Raw genomic sequence first — 18,572 nt, forward strand, 5'->3', positions numbered from 1 at the left:
GGGACCATTTTTCCTTAACTCTACAAATTTTACCCTTTATGTCTCATAAAATAACATCATGCAATTTGCTAAAAATTTAGAAAATATTATAAATATATAAATTACATAAATAAAATTAAAAATAAATAAGAATATTATTTAAATAGATATATTAAAAATAAAGACAACGCATACATAGCCGTCAATTTTTAGGAACCTTCGTTTTTTAGAAACTTCCAAGTTTCAAGATAATTGTAATTTGTTACTTACAATAGAGCCTACAATAATCCACTGTGTTTGATGGGAGTGTTCAAAAATTCAATTTAATTGAAATAAATTATTTTTTTAAGATTGACGTATTATGAATCTGAAAAAATTAAAGGGTATTAATCGGATAGACTCGTAATTTTTAGGTCATAGGTCACTTTCTTCTGATTTAAAGTGAAAAATTAAAATTTTTGAATTATAGAATTTAAAAAGAAGGATATTAATTCGATAAATTTTAGAGTTACAACTATCAGCTTAAATTTTCTGTAGAGTTGATTCTTTGTCATAATATCATATGAATTCAACATGACTACATGTCACACTCACATATTATAATTTCATTGAGCCCTCAAAATTTCAAGTGAAATGTTAAAATGTCATGTTTGAGGAGAATATGTATAGAATCTACACTTTCAACTTGAAGTACTCTTATATGAGAGACCTTGATAGAGTGAATAACGTATTCTAACTCCTATGGTATAATCAATTATAACTTTTTGCTCAGTTAACTTATTGACATAAATACACAATTAATGATAAAAAGTTCACATTAAAATATTTTTTTTTGAAGTTGGTTGAGGCCAAGGGCAACAAAAATAAACCTATGATCTTATTTGGAGAATTTGGTACTGTATTTTTTTGTTGTATATGTTCTAACTGAGACAAAATTCAATTACTCATAATAAAATCTTTAAGATTGCTCATTTCATTCTCTAATGTTCTTTAATTCAATTTATAATATTTAACTTTAAAGAGGGAGAAATTTTACTAAGGTTTTTGGGAGATATATGGATGAAAAAATATATTTCCTCCATTCACAAAAAATGTTTACAAGAATTAAGATTACTTCTTTAAGGAATGAATGGAGTATTAATGTTTGATCTTGTTAGATTCATCTTAATATATGTAGAAGTACTTTTTATCATACATTATTAATAAATTTTTATGACGTATATTTAGATACAATAATTTCTGATCAATAACCGTGACTTGTAAAATTACCACAAAAAGACAAAAAAAGTAATAATAAAATAAACAAAACCAAAAAGATAAATTAAAATCACAAAATTCTCACATTATCAAATCCTACTACATAAAATTGATTTCTTAACTTTATAAATCACCGTTATTTACTAAGACTTTCTCTATTTAGATATATCTCTAAAACTGTTTCAAAAATTGTATAAAAAGTAAGTGAGAAAAACAAAAAAGAACAAAGGTAGTACTCCCTCTGTCCCATATAGTTTGAATTAGAGATAAAATTGTTGTTTTTAAAGAAAAAGGTAAATGATAGTAATAAATAAAGAGATATAATGAATTGTATGGATAAAAATAAAAAAAAGAGTTAAAATGTATAGATGAGATTAAAAGAAAGTGGTAGGCCATAGTCCAAAAATAGAAATGATGCTAATTAAGTGGGACGAATTAAAATGAAAAATGCTGCAAATTAAATGGGACGGAAGGAGTATGATTTATTATGATTTTATGTGTTTGATTCTTCCACATTGTATTACTTAGTATCATACTCTCTTCGTCCCTATGAGATTGCACTCAATTTATATTGGGTGAAATTTAGTGGAAAGTGAACTTTAATTGGAGAATAAAAAAAACAAGTGGATGATAGAAATGAATGGTTAAGATGGAGAGAGAAAACAAGTTTGTGAATGATATTTAAAGAAAGAAAGTGAAGTCATTGCCAAAAATAGAAAAAGGTGTAAAATAAGTATGAAAAACAAAAATCAAAAGAGGTACAAATTGAAAGAAACGATCATTCTTGCCACACATTTTGTAATTTGTTAGCCATACTTGTATTTATTATTGAGATTTCACATTTTGTGCCTAATCAATGGATAATAACTTTTGAATGTGTTATTTTAGCTACGATTTCATTGTCTACAATTCTATTTAGCTATCACATTATTAATTCCTTTAAATTTACAATTGAAACTGATACCACCTCCGTTCTTATTTGTTTTTCTCATTTTTTCCAAAAGAAAATTTCACAAAAATCTTCCCACTATGATATCTTTTTATTTTGGAACATTTTTATGGATAAAAATAATCTCATATGTCTAACCCATTATATTAAAAGACCATGATGTATTGTCCTTAGTTTCGTCCCATATATCAACGGAAAGAACAAAAATGAACAAAGGGAGTATATTATAAAGAAAAATATCACTTTCAATATAAAACTTAAAAAAACTTAAAAAGACAGATGAAATTATTTTTATTTTGTTAACTCATTTAAAGTTTTTGATATCTTCCGTTAGAAATTCACATCGTTATCATCATATCTTACATTCAATTTCGTAATCTTTATTGATTTGAAACCATTTCAATTCCTCGCTATTTGGAGAAGGCAAATATGACAACCAAAAGCTTTGGTACAATTTAAGATAAACTACATGACTTATGAACATGAATAAAATGTAAAAACCAAAAAAAAAAAAAAAAAAATTCGTAGTATTTTATCCCAAAATTACAAAATATATTCTTTTAAGAATGATATATTTATCGTCAATCTTTACTATTAATTTAATTATCTGTATTTGCACACCAATTCGTAACCACATATTTTGTATGATGCATTTTACCGAGCATGTACACAAATGCAAATATCTAGTGATGGCCACGGAGCGGGTTATTTGGAACTGAATCGCTTGAAATTGTCCCGGAATCGAAACCGTTCGTGACAGATTCCGAACCCCGGCACCGTGAAATCGTTGGAAAAAAAGTTGCTGGAACCGTGAAACCGCCGGAAAAAAGTCAGAACCAGGCCAAAGAACCGCGGGCCAGTTCACCCGGACCACTGGTTCCAAGGAACCAGACCGGACCGGTTCACCCCGTCCAACGGTTCTTTGGAACCGAAACCGGAACCGGGCGGTTCATCTGGCCCAGCGGTTCTTTGGAACCGGTCAAAAAACTAGTTGTTGGAGATTTTTCTATAAATACTCTACACTTTCAATCATTTTCATTCACAATTCATCTCTTCTCCTACTCTCTCTATTTAATTACTTAATTCGTATTTTAATTATTTCTTAATTACATAATTAGTCTTTTCATTATTTATATATTTCTTAATTCCATTATTATTTCAATATTATCATGTCTTCTTTTTTGAAAAAAGCCTCTAAAAAAGTTACTAAAGTGGCAAAATCATTGGAAGGTTCTAGCTCCAAAATAAAGGTCACTTCAACTCCGTCGATATCAACAACACCTTCGATTAGTAATTATAATTTTGAACCAAATTATTCAGAAGGGTACGAACAAGAATTACACGATTATGCAGAAGAAGTGGAAAGAGAAATACAAATTGAATAAGAAGAAGAGGGAACCAACGACCCCTGTTGGGATACTTAGATCTTGACAGTCATCAACGAGATCACATGAAGAACAACAACAACAACAACAATAAAGACAAGCTCATGGTAAACGAGTCAATTTCCAAAGTATCGGTTAGTTTTATAATTTTATTCTTCAAATTGATCAAATTTTAAATTATTATTTATTTATATATTGTGGTATTTGAGTATGTCTTTATATTTAAATTTAGATGAAGATGAACCAGTAAGACAACCTTTTCCGGCAATGCCAGCTCCTAGTGGTAGAGTTGTTTCACATGTGTGGTCGTATTTTACAAAACAACCAACCGATAATCCGAATGTTTTCTTATGCACTTGTCAAATTTGTAAAAGTCAAGGGGTAAAGCCCTTAGTTTCATACAATTTCAGCAGAGGTAAATACTTTTTAAGTTTTTATACATGATATTTATATTTTTGTAAATCAAGAATGTATTAAAAATTCATTTATTGTGTTTTGTGAATACGTGTTAGGTGGTGGTACGAGATCTTTCAACAAAGATTTGGCAAAGAAGCATGGAATCACAAAAGAAACTCATGCAGCAAGCGACAGCGGGACCACAAGTGGAAGCCGACAGTGGGACATTCCCGGCGAAGGTATGACAAAGAACTGCGTGAGCTTTGATTCCTTCGGGATACGTAGGCAACTTCGTATTCCTTCGGGATACTGGGTTCAAGTCCATTTTCTCCCTCTTTTTTTTTAATCATTTTTATCGTTTTTTATTAATTTATTTTTTTCCTTCTTTTTAGTAAATATTTTAATAACGATGACAAGCAATGAATTTCGTTAATAATCAAGTAATCATCAAAGGTATGTTCGTATTATTATTGTATTTTTATATTATATTTAAAGGAAAAATAAGAATGGAGATGATCCATCCGACTCGCCCGACCCGGGAGTTAGAACCACCGGAACCGCCAAGAAATCGTTTGAAACCGCCCAAAACCAAAAACGTTCGAATCAAGTTCCAGATGGAACCGAAATCGAAATGAAACCAACCCAATTCGAACTGTGGCCATCACCACAAATATCGAATGAAACTCCCTCAAAATAATTGCAGGTAGGAAAAGTAACTCATTAGCTATATATGTTCTTGTGTTATTATTAACATTCGTTTGATTGTTGTGAGATTGCGTTTAAGTAGTTATTAGGCATGTAGTCATGTACACAGAAATCGATACTAGTGACAATATATCAAAACACATGCAGCGTATTTTCACCTTATGGATTCACTTCACCCCACCATTTTAATTTATATATTTTCAATCGAAAAATATTTATTTATTGGAAATAAAAGAAATTTTCCTACACCAAAGTATCTATATTTGCATAAATTGTGATTTTTAGACGGTCTCACTGTAAGAAGATTTTTAATCGGGCAAAATTGGCAAACTAAATAAAGTAAAATATTATTTTTCGTACTTATGCATTAAAATTAACACTTTAAATATTAAAATCAACTTATATGTTTTGACGTGTCACACTGAGAGACTCTGGTAAAGTGTATGCATGAGTTGCTCTAATTGTTATACCTCCCCTCAATAAAAGCTACACTGTGTTAATTTGTAATCTCAATTCAATTGTCGACAACGCATAGCAGTCAATTTACGGGTCGGGACCCTTGTTAACACAAGCCTTCTTCGCCTTGTCGCTTGGATAATTCGGTATTAGGAATAATTATGGATCCAAAATCCTATTGGATCCAATCGAGTTTCGTCTTTATTTTAAGAGTTTAGGTCTAACATTTGAGATTCAATAGATCCGAGTACAGTTTCGGATCCAACAATTATATGGCTTTGTAAGACCTAGACCGGACCCAACTCGACTCAAACCTTCTCTTTAAATCCATTTAAGATCGAAATTCATTAGATCCCTCTCATTAAAAAACATTCATCATCATAACCAATTGATATTAGTAGGTGTTACTAATCTACTTATAAGCTTAAAGGATATTTACTACTAAAACAAACTAGTAGTAATTATTACTCCTCAAATTATAAAATGATATAATTTTTCTCCCTTTTTTCAATATAAAATAACTTATATGTAAATAATAATAAACACTTTAATAACTCGGTTTTCAAACAACTCTCCAGAAGAATGACACAACCTAAGGTGACCCCATTTTTAATTTGGTTGAAATTTATTAATAACACCTCTTTATTGATCGATTTGTACAATGAACACTTTTATTTTTTGTCGTTTTAGACACTATAGAATGCAATAATGCTATATTCGACTTAGAGCTATCCAATTGGTTAAAACTTAACAAGATCTGAATTTAATGATATTTCAAATCTAACAATTGACAAAAGATCCAAATGGACATCTTTAGAAAATAAAATTGCTCAAGGTAATACCAAAATTAATTATAATACATAATTCTCTAATCACGGTCTACGTAGGTTCAAACTAGCTAACAAAGTTGTGAGGTATAGGACTACTGATATTGTTAGTAATTCTAATAAAATCTTTCGATTTATTTGAATCGCTGATAATATCAACGGTTATGTGTTGGTAAAAGTCTGAAAAAAAGTATTAGTATTATTATTGTAATTGTTCTTGTTGCCCATTAGACCTGTAATTGATTTATATTTATGATATTTATTGTTGTTGTGATTATTACATATTAAATATGTAACTGATCTTGAAATTATTAATATATTTTTCACCAATTACTTCTCTTTAAAAAACTCAGTCACGCCATTCAACATGTGAGTTTTATAAGGCTTAAACTTAACATAGCAAATCTGATTCATGTATCGATTTTCTTAATAGCATGTAAATATAACTATTTGAGCAAGTTTATGCCTTTCATTTTCTAAATGAAATACTTCTTACGATAATTAACTAATATTTTGCGCATAATTTCTTCTTGTTTAATGTTATTTAGTTAATATAAAATTTTCACAATTTCTTTCGTTTCAACACTACATCACACCATTTAAAGTTTTTCATATTGATGGATAGAGATATCCACATTAATACCAATATAATTAATAAATTTTTTAACATTTATTTCTTTCCTACAATGCACCACACTATTCAAAGCTTTTTTTATGGATTAAGGTATCCACTCAAATATTAATTTATTTGATAAATTTTTAACAATTTCTTTTCTTTTTAGCACTATATTACTCAAAGGTTTTTTTTTCATGAAACAAAAAAGATATCCACTTACATATTATTTTAATTAATAAATTTCTCACAATTTTTTTCTTTTCAAGACTACATTACATCATTCAATGATTTTCATTTCATGGTTGAAATATCCACTAAAAATTTAGTTAAAATTATTTTAACCACAAAATGCTATATTCTTCCTCTAATGGAAGACACTACCACTTAATTCTCGGTGTAGTATTTTGATGGGTACCGAGGGAACACAATACTTTTCAATTTGCAACAAGTCTTGTATGAAATCGTCTTATCGTAAGACAGAATCTTATAAATAGTCCAAAGTTAAACTTATATAGCACTTAACTAAATTAAAATAGTGTTTTTTCATCTAAATTTAAGAAATTTAAAATTGGGTGATATTAAACTGTCTCACAGTGAGACAATCTTAATAAAGAATTTATCTTCTATTTTATTTCATCCCTCCCTTTTATTTTGCAATACTTCTATTTTGGGTAATATTTTAACTTTCAACCCGCTTATCTAATTTTTATCTATATGGGAGTATCTTTTATTTATCTATCTCTTTGTTTTTAATCTTATACTAATAAAATTTAACTGTTTCTCTATTTTCTTAAAACTTGTGTCGTTATTAACTAATGTATTATCAAGGGGACATAAGAAGTATAAATAACCAAATGAATTGTAAAGAATAAATTGTCAAATACTAAAAAAAATTGCTAACATGCATGAAATAGTAAGTATTCCATTGCTCCACTCAATTAACAATATTTATAATTACAAGTAAGAGCTGTTTAAGTTAATTGATAAGAATAAGTGAGATAAAAGGAACATAAAATAGGGATGAATGTTATTTGGATAAAAGTCGTAAATCAAATCGATTCAAACTGAATGATAAATATTGTTTAGACTTTTGAATTTACAAAAATATTTTAAATTTGGATTAGGTTTTAGCCTACTAAAAAATCGAAGACCGAAATTCCAAACGAAATTAAATAAGAGTTTACTTTCACTTTAGTAGGTGATGCTAAAGAGACACAAGTGCTTTTACAAGCAAAGATAAGCCTTAAATCAACAATTTAAATTCATTTTTCATTCATACTTTTGCCACAAACAAAGATAAATCTTTAATCAATACTTCAAAATTTTTAAACGAATTAATTTGATTTGGTTTGATTTATATCGTGACAAAATTTGATTGAAAAATAAAAAATTATATTTAATTTTATTTGATTTGATTTTACGTATAAACCAAACTACAAACTACACTTTCAACCCTAAAGATACTTAATTGTTCTCAGGACCTTAAAAAGTGGGAAATATTAGAAGCAATCTTAACAGTAGAAATCTTGGTATTCGGTATTCCCTTTTATCATTAGGTAATTACTTCGTACGTTTGAATTTACTTACCATGTTTATTTTTCAAATTATTTATTGTCACTAATTTAATTCTTAACATCTTTAATAACATATAATAAAAAATTATAAAAATTTAATATTAATAATCTCATATGATTTCACTTGACTATATTTTAATTTATATATTAAAACTAATTACAAATTAAGAATAATAAATAATACTATTTTTTTAATGTTGCAACTAAATTAAAATAAAGGAAGTACAATATAAGAAGTATTATGAAAAATAAAAAAAACAAAAGTAAAAGCTGGATGGGTTGTAAAGTCACCGTGGTACATATATTTTTAATACTATTTTTAATACTATTTAGAGGTATACATTTAGAGGTATACATTCTTAATAATCAGGTATACATTCTTAATAATACTATATTTTTAATAATACTATATTTTTAATAATCAGGTATACATTCTTAATAATCAGGTATACATTCTTAATAATACTATATTTTTAATACATATATTTTTTAATACTATATTTTTAATGTTGCATATATTTTTAATTCTTAATAATGCCTCCTATTTAGAGGTATACATTCTCATAATCAGGTCGATTTTGGGTCATATATTTTGGATTGGTTTAAAATTTAATTTTATATCCTAATTAATTTATATGATTTAAATTTTGAAATCGGGTCAAATCTGGTTCGATTACAAGGTCGGATTTATTTTGAACACATCTACTCTTACTCACTTGAATATACCATCTGACTCGATACATTTGCTAATGTAATAATTTTATCATTAATATCTCTAATTTTACATACTTATAATTATAAAAAGTTAATATTAATGATCTTTGCATTGAAATGAATCAAACAAAATCTTACTTAATTATGTTATAACTTATAGATTAAGAATTACAAGTTAAGAGTGATTGATGAATAATGTTAAAAATCAAATGAGACTATTAAGGTGAATAGGAGTACATATATATATATATATATATATATATATATATATATATATATATATATATATATATATATATATATATATATATATATATATATATATATATATATATATATATATATATATATATATATATATAATTTGTCCTATTTTTATTTTTAGTTAAGACTCACCACTATTGCTTTGAGAAATGATATTTAATTTTTGAGTTAATAAAGCATGTGTATATACTTTATACGTTTCAAATTACTTGCAACGATTATTATACTATTCATTCATCACTCTTTATTTGTGATTAGTTGTTAATTTATAAGTTAAAATATAATCAAGTTGAATTTTATTCATTCGTCTCAATGCAATGATTATTAATATCAAATTTTTATAATTTTTATTATGCATAATTTGAGATAAAACGGAAAAAGTATCATTTATGGGTAAAAAAATTTGTTGCATACTAATTTGGATGTTCATATCGATTGACTTGATGAATCATAACATATCACGTAGAAGTATTTAATAAAAGGTTGAAAAAAGATAAATGACAAAATCTCATAATTTTACCATTAAGAGGTTAAAATTGATTACTTTGCACTTCATTTTCCGAAACATAAAGCTAAATTTGGTTGTATATTTAAAAATATTTTAACATCAATTTTTTCTACCTAAATAAGAATTTAAGAAGATTAAGAAATACTTATATACTTTCTTTAAAAAATGAATATTTTTTTATGGTTATATAAATGGTAATTAAGTTTATACTATTATATTTATCCAGTAAATTTAATATATATTCTATTAAATTGTCATATGTAATCATAAAATTGACATCTAAACAGCTAGGGGTTTGAACGATGAATATAATGTAATACATTTGATACACATAATTAAAAGTATCATACATGCTATATTGACTTAGAAAGATGACATATAGTGCAATGCATTTGCTATTGAGTCAATACGACATAATATACTTTTAGTGAGATATATTTAATGACATTTAGTTTAAAAGTTACTACTTTAAATTTCTAATGGTATATATATAGTGGTTTTAGTGACATTTATTAAAGAGTAAACTCTTTCGTAGCATAATAAAAAATCATATTAAAGTTTTTTGAGACATAGGATCTAGTGACATTTCTCATAAATGACACTATAAACTATAGTAATAGTAACAATTGCATATATCACTAAAGACCAAATAAAATGTTACTAAATTACTTTATAGTGAAACTTAAAATAAAAAATCAACAATTATTACACTAAAAATATAAATCAGTGATATTTTTGTAATGTCACTAATCCTATATCGCGAAAAGTTAATTGTACTGTAGTGAATATGTACTTATTTATTATTTAATTATGTTTATTCAAGATTCATTCATGTATTTCAATTACATTGTCATTTTTTAAGTAAATAAAATAAAATAAAAATATATAATAATATAAACTGCCAAACCAACACAAATGTGTATTTGCACGGACACTAATACTACTGTGTTATAATTATGAAGCACTCTAATATATTTATATTTATTTATTTATGTATTTATATATTATAAAAGGGTTAGCTTTTTTTATGCTCTTTATAGATCATGAAGACAGATATTGTTGTAGCACTATGACCTTATGTCTTAACTCGTGAACGATTGTGATCGGGGTTGTTTTATTCATTTTTTAACCCCATGGAAAAAATTAAAAGAGCCTCTCATAAATTAATCAAATATTACAATAAAATGGGTCCACAAAGAAGACCCTTTATTAGATTTTAGATCCATTAAAACAGGCTAATCTGAAATTAAATCTAAAATTTTCAGACATTAAGTATCTATATCTAAATATGGGTCTACAGACCACAAAGAATAAATGAGTTCGAGTCTGAAATCGAATTTATAAAGAATTAATGAGTATATAAATCTGATTGGACCTGACTGAGATTCGAATCATGACCATCATTACAGAAAACTATTGAAAACTTTGAACAAACTTTCATTAAGTTTTCGATTTCTTAAATCCGTCTTTAAGTACATAATCATTTAGTTTTTATATATGCTTTGTATTAAGTTTGTAATAAAGAGATTAATTTTATCCCTATGTGAATTTCGCTCTTTATTCAAATACCGTTGTGAAAGAATATCATAAAAGAAAATATTTATACAACCATAATATCTAATAAGATTTTGAGTGTCTTAAATGCCACAAATCAATATTTAAAAAATGTTGTCCAAACATATGATTAAAGAAGGAGTCTGTTGCCATATTCAATGAAGATTACAAATACAGTCTTGTAATTTGTTGTAACATCATTTGTGAAATACATTTATAAATATTAACTCTCAAAAGCATACATGCTTTACAATTTATACAAATAAGAACGAAGATAGTAATTTTTATCAAATAATTAAAGTACTCAACCATAATCTAAACATGTTCAGGTCTGAATTTCTCATATATTCGTAAGGTTTAAAGAACATAGGTGATTCGTAAATGAGACATTTCAAAGATCAAGTCTGTTCAATTTGAAATGGTCCATGCTCAGATTTACTTCTTGTTGGGGTTAGAGGGAGTAAAAAAAGGCACCAGTTTTAATTGTTGGGTTGGAGGGAGTAACTGTAAAAGTGTACTATACTAATACTACTCTTAAAAAGACTACTCATTAGCTAGTACTTGTAGATTTCAGTCAATTTGATACATTCACTAACATTAAAAAGTTAAATATTATGGATTAATGTATTGAGATATTAAAAAATAAAAAATAAAGAATAAAAAATAAAAATAGTTAGATCATATTTAAAAATAAAAATGAGACTCGAGTAAACTAAAATGAAATACTTCTTTCTTTGTTTTTTACTTGCACCAAATATCTTTTTTCGCAATTTAATGCATTTATCGGATGTAAAAAAGAACGGAGAAAGTATAAGGCAAAGTGAGCACAACAAACAAATATAGTCAAGTTTCTCCGATTCATTAACTTTTTTTGTTCAAAATAGACATGAAGACTCGATATATACCAATCTTATAATTGAATTTGATTTGATACAACATAAAAATAGATTATAAATTATATAAAAATCAACATAGATACAAAATTCGATTTTAAGCCGACTGAAAACATCTAACCCAAAATTGACCTATTAATCCGAATAAACACCTCCGCCCATTCACCCCAACATATTTGGCTTTACTTCTTGAGCAGTGAGTAAAAACTAAAGACTACATTGGTTAAGCCAAACACCCAAAAAAGATGTGCTTATTTAAACACCATCTCCTTTCTCTCATATCAACTCACAGATAGAGAGAGAAACTCTACACTCTATACTCTAAACTCTAAACACCCAATAGTTAGAGAGAGAAAGGGTGTGTTTGTAACTAACTGACATTTTAGGAGGGAAAAAAAGCCACAACCCACAATACACAATCCTGCAACAACTACTAGTATTTACTACTAGCATTAACATAGCTTTCTGCCTCCCTATACTACTCCTTTTTCCCCTCTCTCTGCATCAACCAAACATAGAAAGATTGTCTGTTAGAGAGAGAAAGTTTTTACCTAAAACCCACAAAAACCCAGGTCCAAATTTTGCTTTTACTTGCCTAAATTGTTGTTTTTATAACAAAATTTGACCTAAAAGTTTAAAAAAGTTAGAGATTTTTCATTGAGTTTTAGAGTGAGAAAGTTGATTTGTATTAGAAAGTTTAGATATGTTTGCTGCTGAGAATGGTTTGAGAGGAGATCCAAGGCTTCAAGCCATTTCTGAAGCTATTAGGGTTGTTCCTCATTTCCCTAAACAAGGTTATTCTCCCATTTATTTCTTGTTCTTGTAAATTTTATAGTATATTCTTAATCTACACTAAGTTTGTCCGATTTAAATTTTAAAATCAGGTCTCATCTCATTTGAAGTAGTATTACTTTTCCGGGTTAAATTCTGAGTTCAATTCTTATTTTGGGTTGTTTGCAAATAATTTATTGGATAATTTTATCTTATTTTGATTTTGATACAAATAAAGGGTCAAACCAACTAATTTTAACGTTTGATAAATTAGTTGGTTGAAACAACTTATTTTTTAAACATATTCAAAAATAGTTGTTTAAATCGGCCACTGTAATTACCTATCAGCAGTTTGCTAAACATACTTCATCTTATTTTTACTTATATTCTAATTAAATGTTTTATTTCATGATTTTCCTATTCACAACAACAAATATCTTACTTTCTTATTTAATAACCCTTTTCTTCGAGATTCAACCATTTATATAATTGTTGTTAAATTATTTTTTTTTTCATTTATAAATTAATATTTGTAAATGGAGTAAACTTTAAACTTGTTGGGATGAGTTATCCCACCTCGATAAATTAAAAATGGTGTGCACGCTTTATAAGCTATTAGAAACCTTCTTTCCATTGCCATATGGTTTTGGGATGGTATATATCTCCTTGGCTTGTGAAGTGTGTGCACTTGTGTTCCCCGTTAATATGCTGGCATTCACAATAAGTCCAGCCTAATTTAACAGGAATGAACTTGGAGAAATGGAGTGACTAATTGTTATGAATTTTGGGATTTTTTTTTGGGAAATTAATATGAAATTGTTTGTTGTGGTTAATTTTGTTAGGTATAATGTTCCAAGATATAACAACATTATTGTTGGACCCAAAGGCCTTTAAACATACTATTGACATATTTGTTGATAGATACAAAAACATGAATATCTCTGTTGTTGCTGGTAAATTTTCCACTCTTTATCTGATTTTTTATTTAATTTTTATAATGCTTTTGTTTTTTTTATTCGGGAAAGGCCAAAGAAACGTGGGTAATGGGAGAAAAAATTAATCTTTACATGTTGGAATGTAAGGTAAAATCTTCGATCGCAATACTAAATATGATTATCGTTTTTGTTTTTACTTTATCATTATAAATATGTTGAGTGAAACATCGTTTGCTACTCAGTTTTCTTTTGAATTCGTGATTAGCTCAAAATAATTTAAAAATAACTTAAAATTGATTATAATTTATTTTTTTTCTATTTACAAGGCGATTGGCGAATTATACGACACTAATTATATTACAAATGTTGCAATTAAAATATGTTTACTTACCCTTATTTTGTGGGAATAGGGTTAAGTGGATATGCTTTCTTTGATTTGGTGATTTCAAGCAGGGTTGGTATTAAGGAATACAGTTTGGCTTAGATAAATAAATATTATTTAATTTATATAAATAAAAGAATTGGGTGTTTTCTATAGTTTAATAATGAATTATAGCCAATTCATAGTCTTTACCAAAATCATTTTGCTGCTGGTTGGCACTATGATTCATGAGGGCCCTAGATAATCCCTTAATTTTAGTTGATGGTTTAGAATTAATAAAGAATTTGTGCATAGTTTAATAAGAGTGGAGAAATTAGAAGGACTAAATAAAGTATCTTTGATTGTGGATAACCATGTAAGTAGATGAATCTTATTAAAAAATACTTTTTTTAAGTTGAGAATCGAACTTTTGTCATGTGCAAATCTTCAAATAAAACAGTTTTACAGTAAGATTATTTTTTGTATTAGGTTGACTCAATGTACATTTACTTTATTAAAGTGATTATTTATAATTTTAAAGTTATCGCATACTAGCAATCACTCAAACCTTAAAATAATCAAATAGAAAAATGAACTAATTATATGGATGTCGGACATTAGGCCAACTCATATGACAATATTCTAAAAAGAAATATGTTTAATAGTGTTTTATATATTAAAATCATTTAAGGAGTTTCGATTTAAATATAATTTTAAATTTCGAAAATAATTCGAGTGTTATTAATGTTTTTAATAAGATAAGATGAGAAATCTTATCATACCCGATGTATATATTTTTTTTATAAATTTCAAGTTTGATTTTCACAGCTCGTTTGTTTAACCCTTTCCTTCACTCTCCTTTTGTTCCTTCACTCAGCCTATTGTGTACTAAAAATTAATAAAAAGGTCAAGCTAAAAAAAAGTTGATTTTCTTATAAATTCAACTATTGTTGAAATATTCAAAGACAAAGCTTTCTAGAATTTTGATCTTTATTTTGTGGAATTTTCAAAGTCAGTCTTGACTAAATTCTTCATTGGAAAAACTTTTGGAGCGTGATTTGAAATAGTTTATCTTGGATCAAATTGTGAATATTGCATGATAATGACTACATTTAGATATAATCCATTGTCGAATAATTGTCGTTTTTGGATTCTTTGTCCGTTTTTAATTTTGGATTATTGCTATTGAAGTATGATTATTAATTCATACAAAATATTAATATTTTATTGTGTTAGTTGAAAAACTTTTTTTGCTTTTATAATGATTTTTAAGGTTCAACATATTCATGGGCCAATTTAAAATATTAATTTTTTTTGTTTAATATTATTTGTTATATTTTATTTAAAATTATAAGTATATACGAAAGTCAAATGTAATAAATTAATAAACAATATGAAACAAAGGAAGTTGTATAGTGTGATTGAACACTCCTTTATGTGTAGATCATGCTATTCAATATCAACAAACTCTTTAATAGTAAGTATTACTAGGCGTCTAGATTTCTCTTATATACATTCCTGTAAAAGTCTACATAGGCTGAAATCTTCTTTTAACATTAAAGCTACTTTTGTGAGAGATCGTCTCTCGGTGAGACAATTTTGAAACAAGAGGCCTATTTGCTAATTATTATATTAGTTGGCTATTCAATCTATGTATAGAGAGCGTCTGAGAAACTGTCTCACACAACAATTTGTGTTAACCTTATGGTGATGACATTTGTATTACAATGATACGTCCAAGCTTATCCTAACAAATACTAGAAAGATGATTCTATGTTTATGCATAGAGGAGAGTATATACTCAATGCTTGAAATAATTTTGGTGTCTCTTGAGATGTGACATTATTTGTAGAATTAAATTTTGTTTATGGCCTACAAAGGTTTTATTAGTAATGTTTCCCCACCTTCCTCCTCCTTTTATGGCTTTGCCTCCTATAAAACATAAAACAACAAAGCTTTTTTTTTAAGTGGAAAAATAAAGCTATGATAATTAGTTATATTTATTTTATAAAGATTTCATTTCATGGGTACATAAGAAAAACAAAAAAGTTATTATAAAAATAAAATCACATCGCATAGTATCGGCAGATGTCGGCATAGCAAAGGTTCTTAAAACAAACGAGCCGACACTTCCCGCATTGTAAAGGTGTTAAAAATCGTGTTTTTGACCGAATCAAGAGATATATTATGATTCGACAGTTATTTAGACGTTACAATGACCACATCATTTTCATTATTGTGTCATCATTTCGGTCTTGTGATCTCTTGGAAATTTCCCCAATTTCTAGGACATAATGTTTTTTCTTTTTCATAATATTTTAATTTGAGAACCCAAAAAATAATGGTTATATTTTACTTCCTATCGTCTTAATATTGTCAAGAATTATAAATTAAATCTTGTTTTAGTTGGAGCATATATTCACTTTTTCTTAAAAGGAATTTGAATTCAATTCTCATTGCCTTTTCTCTAACCATCTCTTCAAATATTTTAATCACAAAGCTTCTATATTTTTTCTTATTTATTGAGAAAAGATTTTGAAATCAAATATATGTAAGAACTTATTTTAATCACAAGCTTCCATCTTTGTAGGTGTTGAAGCTAGAGGATTCCTGTTTGGCCCCCCAATTGCGCTAGCTATTGGGGCAAAGTTTGTACCATTGCGTAAACCAAGGAAATTGCCTGGTATGCTCAATCAAATAGTTATCAAGTTTTTGTTCAAATGACTCGAAACATCTATCAAGTGAATCAACTATTCTCTGTTGTGTATTTTGAATGGTCTACACTTGTTATGATAGGAGAAGTTATTTCCGAGAATTATGATCTCGAGTATGGAACCGACTGTTTGGAAATGCACGTTGGTGCAGTTCAGCCTGAGGAACGTGCATTGATAATCGATGATCTAGTCGCTACTGGCGGTACACTTTGCGCAGCTATTAAACTTCTTGGTAAACTTTCAAATCTTACCCAATGTGCTCTTCTTTGTTGATAGTATCAGACTCATGCTGGTTCCATGGTTTGTCTTTAATCAGAACGAGTTGGTGCAAAAGTTGCTGAATGTGCTTGTGTAATCGGATTGCCTGAAGTTAAGGTGAGTACGATAACTAATTTCCCGTTTGTAATCTAAACATCTTTCTTATTTCAAGAGTAATATTGCAACCCCGTGTCGATATTATGTGTCGTATGTTTCTTTTCTAATGTCGATTCAACTAAAACGTTGTGAATATTTGTGAATCGTAGGATAAGTTCAAGGACATGGGAACGCCGCTCTATGTTCTTGTAGAGCCACGCATGTTAGAAGACAGCCGTTTAAGGTCAAATACAAATGTACACATTGTATTTTTCAACTGATATGATGAATAGAATTTGCATTTTTGTTTGATTCACTGAAAATTTTTTGCTGCTAATTTTAGGTCAAAAATGGACATGCGTAGACCAGTGGATGGTTTTGAACCATCAAGAACCTAAGCTCGTTTGATCTCATTATGTTGATGGAGGCAACAATCTATTGAAAGATTGACGATGGCGATACTGAGACATGTTTCTTACTTGTATTGAGAACTCTACTCTTACCCCCCTTCCCACCCTCCACTATTGCTGTGTAACAAGTTCAAACTCAAGTTGGATATGTGTTTTTTTATTCATCATACAAGTTTGTTCTAAAAACTTGCAACTGTTATTGCTCCTAGACATGCATGTTTCCGTTTGATAGAGGGCCTAGAACACCGCCTTGACAAGGTGGTGCTCGTTGTATCGATTGAGGGGCCATTGTTTTAGTGTTAGAAGTGGAATATATTAGCTTGGATATTCATTCATGTAGAATTGTTGAATCAACAATCTAGTATTTCGCATGAGTCAGGATCTGGAAGAAACATATCATAATTATACCCCTCTAAGGAGAGAGCACGGAGAAATGCGAACATTTGATTTATACCCGAGCCCCCTCGAATTGTTGAGCAAACTTGTTAAATGATATATTTATTCTATCGTGACCTACTAATGCAAGGTTTCAGTTTTTCAAGGCCATGACTCGAGAGTTGTTTAAATCCGCACCATGCATGGACCATAGCCTACCTGTTACAATTCAGATATCGTTGTGAGAAACAGTTTTTTCAAGAGATGCATTATATATATAGGCTAAATAGCGCAATTGATATAAATTAAAAAGCAAATAAAAATATAAGATTCTTATTTTAAGGTCGTTTCTTTGAAAGATAGTCACTCACTAGAATAGTTGATTACAATTAGTTGAGTCGCTTCTGTACACGTGTGAATAATACAACAATCTTAATATTTAGTTATTGCTTGCTTTAATATACTGGGCCCTGGGGCATATTACAAGGCCGCAGGCGATATCGAGCGAAAATTCAAAAATAAACAAGAATTAGTAAAAGGCTAAACACAAGAAAGTTATAAATTTAAGGCAAAAT

The 18,572-nt window shown here is 28.1% G+C and overlaps 1 protein-coding gene across 2 annotated transcripts; it reads left to right on the plus strand.

Moving 5' to 3' along the window:
- Nucleotides 1-12,278: 12,278 nt before the first annotated feature.
- LOC130803334 (adenine phosphoribosyltransferase 5-like) lies at nt 12,279-17,996 on the plus strand. 2 transcript variants are annotated; one of them, XM_057667541.1, is made up of 7 exons: nt 12,279-12,871; nt 13,691-13,801; nt 16,735-16,827; nt 16,941-17,090; nt 17,175-17,233; nt 17,383-17,469; nt 17,556-17,996. In XM_057667541.1, exons 1-7 carry the CDS (start codon nt 12,781-12,783, stop codon nt 17,574-17,576), a joined length of 612 nt encoding a protein of 203 aa, XP_057523524.1. In that variant the 5' UTR covers nt 12,279-12,780; the 3' UTR covers nt 17,577-17,996. The 2 variants fall into 2 exon arrangements, with proteins under 2 accessions (XP_057523524.1, XP_057523523.1); XM_057667540.1 differs by having other exon boundaries at nt 17,383-17,456.
- Nucleotides 17,997-18,572: the final 576 nt, after the last annotated feature.

This window comes from Amaranthus tricolor, chromosome 16 (assembly GCF_026212465.1).
Source record: "Amaranthus tricolor cultivar Red isolate AtriRed21 chromosome 16, ASM2621246v1, whole genome shotgun sequence".
NCBI lineage: Eukaryota > Viridiplantae > Streptophyta > Magnoliopsida > Caryophyllales > Amaranthaceae > Amaranthus > Amaranthus tricolor.